The sequence below is a fragment of the Populus trichocarpa genome, chromosome 4, assembly GCF_000002775.5.
Source record: "Populus trichocarpa isolate Nisqually-1 chromosome 4, P.trichocarpa_v4.1, whole genome shotgun sequence".
NCBI lineage: Eukaryota > Viridiplantae > Streptophyta > Magnoliopsida > Malpighiales > Salicaceae > Populus > Populus trichocarpa.
This window is the reverse complement of record NC_037288.2, coordinates 6,858,623-6,870,296: the sequence shown is the minus strand read 5'-3', so window position 1 is coordinate 6,870,296 and position 11,674 is coordinate 6,858,623. Positions and strand designations below refer to the sequence as shown.

General features: G+C 34.7%; 1 protein-coding gene across 1 annotated transcript; it reads left to right on the top strand.

Moving 5' to 3' along the window:
- The first annotated feature begins 544 nt into the window (after positions 1-544).
- On the top strand, positions 545-2,666 carry LOC7487408 (1-aminocyclopropane-1-carboxylate oxidase homolog). Its single transcript, XM_002305193.3, has 3 exons — positions 545-1,062; positions 1,156-1,480; positions 2,315-2,666. The coding sequence occupies exons 1-3, from the start codon at positions 545-547 to the stop codon at positions 2,561-2,563; spliced, it is 1,092 nt and encodes a 363-aa protein (XP_002305229.1). The 3' UTR covers positions 2,564-2,666.
- The last annotated feature ends 9,008 nt before the right edge of the window (positions 2,667-11,674 follow it).

Below are 11,674 nucleotides of genomic sequence, written 5' to 3'. Positions count from 1 at the left end.
TACAATTTTGTTTCGTAAATTAGCTAGACTAAGAATCAAGAAAGAACTCGCAAAAAAAGGGCCAAAAACTAGAACCCTAGTCTCATTGTTATATCTATATATAAATTATTCTCAACATCTCCCTCATAAAAGAGGTTTATAATAAATTAAAAATGATCTATCTCTGAACTCAATTTGAAAGGCAAAAAGATAGAAAATTAAAAGCTATAAAATATGAAATTAAATAGGAAAAAAAAAAAAAAATTACGTCTGGCACATGATCCATTACAATATTTGAGAATGAGATTTATCAAATCTTTCATGACGTCTTCCATATTACAATATTTTTCGGTTGGATAATTGGATTATATATGACCACCTCACATCTTCATTATTTATTTAAAAAAAATTACTTTTTACAAAAGTTTTGGCTTGATTTTTTACCACCTAAGAGCTCTGTTTAATTGGATTCATCATCATATACTACTCACCATCGATCCAGTTCTGTTACCAAAACCAAAACCAAGAAAAAGAAAAAAGCACTGCCATCCACTATTTTGCAAAAATGGAAGTCATGATACCCAATGCTGCGAGTTCCATTCCTGAAGAAGTGAAGGCATTTGATGCAACAAAAGCTGGTGTTAAGGGACTAGTGGACTCTGGTGTGACCAAGATTCCCAGGTTCTTTGTGCACCCACCAGAGGATGTCCAGAAGTTATCGTCCGAGACCAATAGCACCACCCTTCAGCTTCCGATCATAGACCTGGAAGGGTTCGAAAGTTTTCGGCGACTAGAGGTGGTCAATGAGGTCCGCAAAGCATCAGAAGAATGGGGTTTCTTTCAAATCGTTAACCATGGAATTCCAGTTACGGTCATGGATGGGATGCTAGCAGGTGCGAAAAGATTCCATGAACAACCTCAGGAGGTGAAGAAGGAGCTGTACTCACGTGACAAGAAAAAACCAGTGAGGTTCTACTATGGAGCATCGTCTCTGACTATAAAACCATCAGTTTGGAAGGATTCAGCGATGTTTTATTTTAAGGATGGCAAACTAGACCCTGAACTCATTCCTGACATTTTAAGGTAATGTGAATTTGTAATATAAGATCCAAAACTCTCTTAAATCCAATTTCGTTGGAGATTTCACTACCAGATTTAATTTAATTTGTCTCACAGTGAAGAGATAAGTGGATACAACACTCACATAAAAAGAATCAGCAAGATACTTTCTGAACTCTTATCAGAGGCTCTCGGGCTCCGTCCTGACTACCTTTCGAGCATAGAATGCATGGAAAGTGAAGTTATAGTCTGCAACTATTACCCACCTTGTCCAGAACCAGGCTTGACAATGGGTGCCAGCAATCATACAGATCACCCGTCTTTCCTGACTATACTTCAGCAAGACAACATGGGTGGCCTCCAGGTTCTCCATCAGAATCAATGGGTTGATGTCACCCCTATGCAGGGAGCACTTATAGTAACTATAGGAGACTTCATGCAGGTAAAAAAAATGTTGAGATCTTGATGAAAACTATGCCCGATAAAAACATCAAAGGATATTTTAGGCTTTACGCGTCTGACAATGTACTGGTTTGTTCTAGAAAGGCCGTAACCTAGTTCATTTGTGTTTTAAAGGATGCTCGCTCCGATGTTCAAGTCAGGAAGGAGAAGGGTGAATAATAAAAGAAATACAACGTGAGTAGTAGCTAGGGCCTCGAAAACATGTTTTAGTATAAACTATAATGGTCATCGTCTTTCTCCCATGAGTGCGTGATAGGGGTATTATTTACCCCATGTACAGCAGATCACATGACTTAACTGGCAATTAGCTTACAATCGCGAAGGGGAATAGCTCAGAGTAGGACGACGATGGTAGTCAGCTACTAAACTGTTGTTTGCCTCTTGTTCTGACCAATACAAAATGATGAATAATGTATGTGCAATGACGTGTTCAATGGTTTATTCTAAGAGAATATTCTCTTCATCCACGCAGAAGACAATTATGGGATAGTTTTTGTATTATCAACGTCAAGAATTGTCTGTTCAATGAATCACTGTGATATTTTGAGGTTTTGTAACCTTTTCTGCAAGATTATCAACGACGACCTTGAAGATTTGAGGGAACATTATCAACTTGCATGAGTTGATGATTCAAGTCTTTTCCTACAAAAGTTGGAGGAGCCTCTTTAAGATTCTGAATTAGCCCATAAAAGCTTACTTTTACGCTCCATAAATAAGTTTTGATCTGTCATTTTCTTTTTCTGCAGGTTTTCCATTTATAACCATTTTACAGTGTGATATTAATTGATGACCTGATTTTGCTCTTCATTTGCAGCTCATCACCAATGACTTGCTCAGAAGTGCTCGGCATAGAGTTTTTTCTGGAGAAGTCGGACCCCGGATATCAATTACATGCTTTCTCTATCCGAGTTCAGCAAAAAACCTGAAGCAATATGGGATAATAAACGAACTTCAACATGGCAACCCAGCAGCCATATACAGGGAAACTGATACTGCTGAACTTTGGGAGAAGATCCGCGTATCAGGACCAAGTCCCTCAACCCTTTCTCGCTTTAAAGAGTGAAATGAGGCGATGCTTTTGCCTGACAATTTCCACTGCAGGTATTTGTTGTTTCTTTTCTGATGAATGTTGAAATTTAAGACAGCTTGTAACAGTAGAACATTATCCTCACCTTGTTGACATTGTTAGTTGAATTTGGATGTGAATGATCAATTTTCAACCTTATATGTTACTTCGCGTTGGTATTTTCATCCATTCTTGGATTACTTCCCCAGAATTCTCCTCTCTCTTATAGTTTTTATTGTTCTTGGCTTGATGATACATACGAGAAAACAGAAAACTACATAGATTTTTAATATAATTTAATTACACACCTCCATAAATATTTTGATAAATATCCTAGATATTTATATAAAATATCTTAGATATTTCTTAAGATATTTATCTTAAAAAAATCTATATAAACAGAGTTTTATTTATCTAAATAAAACATCTGTCAGGGCTTATCTCTTTTAAATTTTATTATCTTCTTAGACGATATATGTTAAAAACACACAAGTCTGATACAAGATTTAAATAAAGTTTAATAAACATTTAAGCATAGATAATATTTACTTCCCTTATCACCCAAACAAACATTATATTAACTTAAGCTTCAGAGTGTTTTTCTTGCGGGTGTCGTCAGGCCTACCAAGTCCTCCGGGTGTCCATGGAAAGCACTCACAATCTTTCTATTGAGAATTTTTCCAGCATCATCAACCCTACACTTATACTTTTTGTTTAGTAGCTTCAAGAACCATCACAAGTTGATAAGAATCATTTACTTGATAAAAATTATATTCTTTCTCTCCTCTGCAATAACCACTGAGTTTTGCCAAGCATTTTTCTCAGCTGTCAACAAACTATTGCTTAAAAATTGTGTTCAAGGTTCCATGAGTACTCGCAAGTCACAAGCCTAAACTTAGATGTGTGTTGAATATTAATTTACTGGCCCATGTCAAAAGAACTGTTTCGAAAAAGTAAGAAGAAAATCTGAATATACTTATTTAGCGCATAGTTAGATTCATCATCGTGAGGAATGGGATTTGCAGCAATAGCATTAAGGACTTCCATGCCGACAACAATGGTTAGTGATTAGGGATAAGGGCTTGTGTTTAATCAAATAGAGCAGATAAGGGTGTTTGTTCAAGTATAATAAAGAAAAGAAAATAGATGCTAATTAAAATAAGAGATAGGTAGGATACCTTAAACATCTAATAAAATATATTCCACACATAACTCTTGGATGTATCTAAAAATACTTCATTGCATTTACATTGAAGTCTTAACAGTATCTTTGTAAACAAGATTAAATTATTAGTAGTGTTTGGTTATTGTCTCGGAATTGAGATAGTCTAAACAAAAACTATTTTAGTCATATCTCCTTTGTACCTCATATTTTAGAAGTATAAAATTCACTTCAAAATCATCTCAGTGACAGATTTATTTTTATATTTTTGTCTTTCTAACTAAACACATTTTTATCTCTATTGTTTTTATATCTTCTATCATGAGATAATAACTAAAATTATCTAGAGACTAGAGTTGCCACCAACAACGAAATACCATAACCCAATTATTATTAGAAAATAAGGCGGTTTGATGTTGAATGGACCCACCTGAGTACATGCCTTTGTGTTCTAAGCCAAAACAATATGATATGCTCATATACCAAAGGAGGATCGTAAAGTAAGTAGATTCTATACCTTGTATAGCTTTGACATTTAATTTTTTTGTTCATAAATCTTTCCTTTGTTATAATATATTAGTTGTAGGCTAATTATATATGGTAGTTTTGATGTTCTAAAGTCTAGAAATGAGCTTGTACATATTTTATACTCTTATACTCTTTTTATATAATAATAATTCTCCATCGAGAGAAAGAAAGTTTTCCTCAAAAGCTCTCTAAGTTTAACATGGTATCAGAGTCACAATCTAATTCATCTTATGTCTCTTGCACACAAGCCTACTTTAGTTCTTTGTTCTCAGTTATTCTCTATCATTTTCTTCCTCGACATCATGTCATCAAACAAGTCAGGTGTTTTCTTGGTTTGTTTCAATAGCAATAACCATTTAGCCTGGGAATTCTAATTCAAGGTGTTTATCAAAGGAAAAGATCTATAAAGACATATTAATGGCAGTAACCCTCTTTTTAACAAAGACAAAGATAAGGATTTGTACGCCAAGTGGGAAGTCAAGGAGTCATGGTGTGGATTCTCAGATCTATCAAACATAAAATCATTTTGAAACTTCAACCCTCCAAGACTATTGCCGAAATATTGATTTACTTGAAGAAAATGTATAGTCAGCACAACACTACTCATCAATTTTAGCTTGAACTTGAATTGGCGGATCTCAAACAGGACAGTCTCTTGTCTTTGATTTTTACTATAGCCTTATGAATTTTTGGACTTTATATATTAATATTATGTATGCTACCTTACCTCCCGAAAGCCTTAGTCCTATTTAATTTGTCTATGAAATTACAAAGAAAGGTTAGTTCCTTATGAAACTAAGATTTAAACTTAAAGAGATCCTTTCTAATCTTATGAACCAAGAGCATGTTCCCTTCCTGAATACATGCCTTAATGATTTGTTTTATGAGGAGTAGTGCCTCCTCATTTAAACCACCATAGAGCAACATAACTCCATCTTTTCTCTTATTTCCATAACTTATGGAGCACAAGGCAAGCTAAAAGACTAGAACATGAGTATTGTCTAGTGTTTTTATTGCAAAGGATTTGGTCATTTCGCTTCGAACTTTCCTAAATAATCATACAACTGCGATAAAAAAAAGGACAGTTATATTATTAAGGAATGTCCTATCTGGCCCTCTAAAAAATCTATAACAATATATACAACCTTAGTTGGCTCTTATAATGCTGGTGGATCTATGGATACAACACCCATAACACAAAATGCTCCTAGTCTTGTTCAACTTGTAACCCCTAAAATGATCTAACAAATGATCGTGTTTGCATTCTTTATTTTAGGACTCTCAGGTAAAAAATTATATATATCTCCTTAGTGGTATTTTAATTTTACGGCTTCCAATCATATGACAAACAATGATAAATCTCTTAATGTGCATAAATATTCTCAAAATCTCAAGATTCATACAATCGGTAGTTGCTCCTTACATATCACAATTACTAGTGATGTTTATCCTTTTTTAACCGATGTATTTGTCTTTTCTAGCCTTATGACTAGTCTTGTTTCTATTGGTCAGTTGGTTGACAATGATTCTAAAGTGAAATTCTCTAAATTTGATTGTGTTGTGCATGATCAACAATCCAGGAAGATTGAGATCGTGAAGGGGTTTAAAGTGGGACAATTTTTCCTCTCCATTTATCTTTGTCTCCACGTTTCTCATTATTTTCTATCACTTGTAACTTTCTTCATATTGATCGCTAAACATGACATAAATATCTTAGACATCCAAACTTTAATGTACTTCATGATTTGCTAAAATCTAGTTTACTTGGGAATATGAAGTCACCATCTCTTAGTGCTGTTCAATTTTATTGCAACTCTAGCAGGCTTGACAAAAGCAAAACTCTACTATTTCTCACTCACACACTGAAAAGAGTTCAATCAATTAACATAATACACAGTGATGTGTGGGGTATGACACTAGTTATTTTTATGCTAATTACAAGTATTTTGTCACTTTCATTGGTGACTATAGTCGATTCATATGGATTTATTTTCTGTGTTCTAACGAAGAAGTTTTTTTTTTGTTTTTAAGCTTTTCCATGCACATAATCAAACCTAATTTTATACAAATATAAAAATCTTACACTCTAATAATAAGGGTGAATACATGTCTCACTTGTTACAGGAATTCCCACAAACTCATGGTATAATGTTTCAAAGATCTTATCCCTTAACCCCTTAACAAAATAGGGTGGTTGAAAAAAAAAACTAACACCTTCTTGGTATTTTATGCACCTTATTATTAGAGTAATTTATGCCTTTTAGGCTCTAGTGTAAAGCTCTTTTTATTATTGTCCATCTTAAACAAATTGTCTTTTCTTTTAATGCATCACAAATCTCCTTTCACTCAACTATTTAGTCATACTCTGAACTATTCTACCTTTCATACCTTTGTATGTGTGTGTTATGTTTGCCTTTTTACACACGAACACATAAAACTCATGACTCAATCTGTCTAATATGATTTTCTAGGATATTTTGTACACCATAAAAGGTTTTCTTTTCTATAATTCTGTCATAACCCAATTCTGGGTTATTCCCCAAAATAAATTTCTTTTTCAAAATAAAGACAAAAAATAATAATAAAGGCTGGCAATGTGGAGAAAGTAGGCCGGGAAATCAAGTTGCAATTTTTGGAGGAAATTCAAGACCTAATTGTGCTCCATTATGCCCAAAAATGGAGAAAAAAAATACAAATTCAAGGTCAAATTAAATGATTATTGGACGAATTTGAATAAAAATTAAGTCCAATGACATAATTAAATTTTTAATAGGCTAATTTGATTTAATCATGGGCCAAATTAAATTTTAATTATGTTTAAGAATTAATTTGGGTCCAATTTAAGGATTTAATTAAGTGCAAGGACTTAATTATACTTTAAATGGGTCTAATTAATTTTATTTGGGGCTTAATTGGTGAAACATTAAGTTTGGGAGCCTAATTTGGGCTTAATTGAGAAGATTGGAATTTTAAGAGACCAAATTTAATTTTTACCAAGTTAATTGATTGAAATTAGGGGCCAAATTGCAAGAAATTTGAAGTTTTGGGGTCAATTAGGGGTTAAATTGACAAAATTCAAAGCCAATGACCAATCTGCAAAAGGCACCAAACTATAGGGTTTAATTGACAAACTCCGGGGGTCAAATTGAAGAAATTGAAAGTTTAATGGTCAATTAGGGACGAAATTGCATAAATCTGAGACCAATGACCATATTGCAAAAGGCGAGTAAATCCGGGGCTGAAGTTGAAGTTATGCCGGGACCAAATTGCATTAAATCAGAAGTTTAGGGTCAATTAGGGATTCTATTGAAAGAAATTGAAAGTTGGAGGACTAAATTGAAAATCAGCGAAAATCCCTAATTTTAACCCAAAACTGCGCCGTTTCTGCTTTAAAAAAAAAAGGACCAGACGACGTGTTGTCTGGTCACTGTTCATTGTCTTCCCCAATTTTTGCCCGAAAATGACAGCTAAGGGAGCTACTTTTAAGGTGCATTTAATGCCTTATACGTCCACCAAAATTGACAAATCCTGCACCAAAATGGTCACCTAAACTCTCTCTATCACCGTGTATCGTCCGTTCAGGCCTTTTAACATTAAAACTGCTCCGATGACTGGCCTAAAGTGGCCACCTCGGGCAGCCTTGGACTGTCAAATTTGGCAGTTCGAGGTGCACACTTTGAACCAACGGTTGGGATGCTTACCAACTAAACCAAAGGCTAAGATTTGGCACCATTAAAGACAAAGTGTCCCTCTTCCACCTCCTATAAATAGGGTTGCATTTCATGGCCTGAGGGAGGAGAAAAGCGGGTCCAAAAATCACCAAAAAATTAGCTTACTCCTCTGTTTTCTTTTCCAGCCAACGTTCCTTCCTTCCTTCTCTCTCCACCATCTCTTCAGCCCCTGAAGACCCCATAAACGCCTTCCTCCTCCACCAAAAGACGGCAGCGCAGCCTCCCTGCAAATCCAAATCCTCACCAGTGGCAGAACAGCCACCGTACCGTCGGTCCCTCTCCCGCTGCAGATTTTCTTCTCCTTCTTTCATCCTGCTCTACCACCGACCACCGTCTCTGCCACAACCTCAGCCACCATCCTCACGTCAGCCGCTCCCCGTCTTGACAAGACAGGCCTCTATTTAGGCACTCCAGTGTCAGGTAGCGCCGCCTCTCCGTTGCTGCTAACTGAGTTGCTGCATACAGATTAAATTCTTGTTCTGCATGCAGCAAGATTAATTAGCATGGTTGCTAGGTCGGGCCAGCAACCATGTGGGCCTGGGCTGGACCATTTGGGTCTGGCCTAGCCCAAAAAGATAAGTTGGGCCGATATCGATCCAAACCAAAAGCTCCTGGGCTCGGCCCAGTTAGCTGGGCTGACCCAGCCTACATATATTATATTATATTATATTTAAAAAAATGAAAAAAAAATTTCAAAAATCATTTCAAAAAAATTGTGATTTTCTTAAATATTTTCTACCAATTTTGCATAATATCGGGTTGTATATTTACACTGTAAAATACAAATCCGGTATTAAAATACCCGGTTTTCTCTGAATAATTCAAAAATAAAAAAAAAATCAAAACATTTTAAAAAAAATCTCAAAAACTTTTAAATCAATTTCCCTTTTCAAAAAAATATTTTGTTTTCATGCATACGGCCATATCCTAAAAAAGTTTCCAAGCATGTTTTCATTAAAAGATTGCATCTTTCTCATGTTTTGAAAATCCAAAAAAAATGGATATCGTAACCAGTTTATGATTATCCATTAGGATTTGGCCAACATGTCAAAAATCTTTTTATAATTTTTTGATCAAGATGTAGACTTTAATATTTGTGGGGTGTAAAATTACACGATAAAGTACACCTTCAGGTATTAAAGATACAAGATGTAGAAATGCGATGCTAATATTCAGACTTTAGAACGGTTAGGATTTAATCCAATAAGATAGAGACTCTCTCATGAAGAGAGATCTGCCTTGAGCCTTAGAAAAGACCAACAAATAGAAACCCGACTTAGAAAAAACAATCAAACAACAATGCAGCTTACCTTAGGTAGGGTGCACTGGGGGTGATGCGTCTTCCCCTTGCACAACCAGTCCCTTACCCAGACTCTTGCAGACCATAGGTTCCTAGTGACCATAATACTAGGTGGCGACTCCTAATACATTAATCATAATTTTATAATTAAATCCAAGACCCTTTCTAACACACAACACCTCACACAGGAGGCACAAAAAGTAGTCTCCGCCGTCGCCAGACGACGTCGCGTCGGCACGCCCCAGCGACAAATTCAAATATAGGTCTTTTTTGGATTTCTATAAATGTTATCTTTATAGAAAACCATTTATTTTTGCAAACTCATCTTGATCTTATTTCCCCTTTATTCTATATTCTATATTCTGCCATTATTTACTAACCATTTTGTAGATCTGATAACTTTTAAGTCTCTTCTATTTACCAGCAATAATCTTGCTCCCCATCAACTCAGATTCCTACACCTCTTGAGCCCTCTTCAGATCATCCCCAAACTACTGATTTTGTTCCAGCAATTAAACTTGTTCCTTTCAAACATAGTACTTGGGTTTGTAGATCCTTAAATACATTTGGTTTTAAAACTCTTTTATCCTTAACAACCACTTTGTCTTCTATTCCTATTATCTCAAGTTACAAACAAGCAATGATGTATGAGTGTTGGTAGAAAGCTATTGGAACAGAACTTCTAGCACTAGAAGAAAATCACATTTAGGATGTTGTTATGTGCCCTCTATCTACCAAACCAATTGAGAGTAAGTCGGTGTTTTCTATTAAGCTTTGTTTTGATGGATTCGTAGATCATTACAAGGCTCAGTTAGTGGTTATTGACATTAAATAAAAGTATGGCCTAAACTACGATGAAATATTTGCACCAATTGCCAAGATGACTATTGTGTGCACAATCATATCCATTGCCAACTCTCATTCCTAGCCTTTACATTAAATGAATGTTAAGAATCCATTTCTACACGGTGATCTTAAAGAGAAAGTTTACATGAACCCTTTTAGTATGCCTATTTCCTCACCTACTGTTGTTTGTAAATTAAATCATTTTTTGTATGGTTTGAACCAAACACCAAAAACATGGTTCGAAAATTTTTGCAACATTCTCATTGGGTTTTCATTCACTCATAGTCATTATGACTCTTTTATTTTTCTATAGAGAACATCTAATGGTATAGTAATGCTCATTATTTATGTAGATGACATTGTCACTAATTCTAATATAACAGTTATCTCTGAGATTCAAAAATTGATGCATTCTACTTTCAACATGAAAGACCTTGTGTAACTCACCTATTTCTTGAGGTTAGAGGTGCATCGTCGACCTTATATCTTTTAAATTAACACAAGTATATTCAGGATTTGATTTAGTTAGCATAACTCATATACTCTACTTTTTTTTTCACTCTCATAAAAATTAAAGTTAAATATCATAGTGATAAAGGGGAGCTTCTTAAGGATCTCACTCTCTATTGAAAGCTGGTTGGTAGTCTTATCTACGTAACCATCACCCTACCTAACATCTCTTTCTACCATGAGCATACAAAGCACATAGAGGTTGACTATCACTCTATTTAGAAGGACTTTGACTGCAGAGTTATTACCTTTCCACACATCTCCACTACTTTACAGATCACAGATATCTTCATCAAAGCCATGACACATCAGCAATAACATTTTCTTGTTAGCAAATTGATGCTTGCAAATTTACAAGCATCAATTTGAGGGGTATGTCAAAGGAAAGTCAGTTGGCCATTTAAAGGCAATAAATTTTATACCTTGTATAACTTTGACAATTAATTCATTTGTTTGTAAATCTTTCTTTTATTAGGATATATTATGTAGGCTAATTGTATATGGTAGTTTTAATGTTCTAGAGGCTAGAAATTAACTTATATAGATTTTATACTATTTGTATACAATGAAAATTCTCAATGAGAAAAAAACATTTTTTTCTCAAAAAGCTCTGTAAGTTTAACACCTTCGACCTTTCTTTTCCCATTTCAATTAATCTCACTAGTAAAGTTTAATTCCTTATTATTTTATTTTCTTCATCTAACCAATATTATTGAATTCAAAATCAATGGTTAGATTTGAAACATTAAGAATATGAAAGGATCTAAATCACATTTTCAAATAGAGATGGTCCTGGAGGTTCAAGCAGCTCGTAGCTAGCAGCTAGCATGGAGCTTTGAAAATGTGAAAGGCATTTCTTAAAGGTCTCTTAACCACTTGAAAATTCATGATAGTATCTGCATTGACATAAAATGTTTGATTGAAATAAAAACTATAAAAGAAGTTGATGATAATGGATGGAGTAGTTTTATTGCAGTTGAGATGAATCTAATCTTCAACTAGTTTTTGCACTGGAAATCATAAAGCAACAA

Excerpts from the sequence above, each read along its gene's own strand:
- LOC7487408 (XM_002305193.3), top strand. The coding sequence starts at position 545 with ATGGAAGTCATGATACCCAATGCTGCGAGTTCCATTCCTGAAGAAGTG. Across the intron at positions 1,063-1,155 it reads CTCATTCCTGACATTTTAAG|TGAAGAGATAAGTGGATACA; the intron begins GTAATGTGAATT and ends TTTGTCTCACAG. Across the intron at positions 1,481-2,314 it reads CTATAGGAGACTTCATGCAG|CTCATCACCAATGACTTGCT; the intron begins GTAAAAAAAATG and ends CTTCATTTGCAG.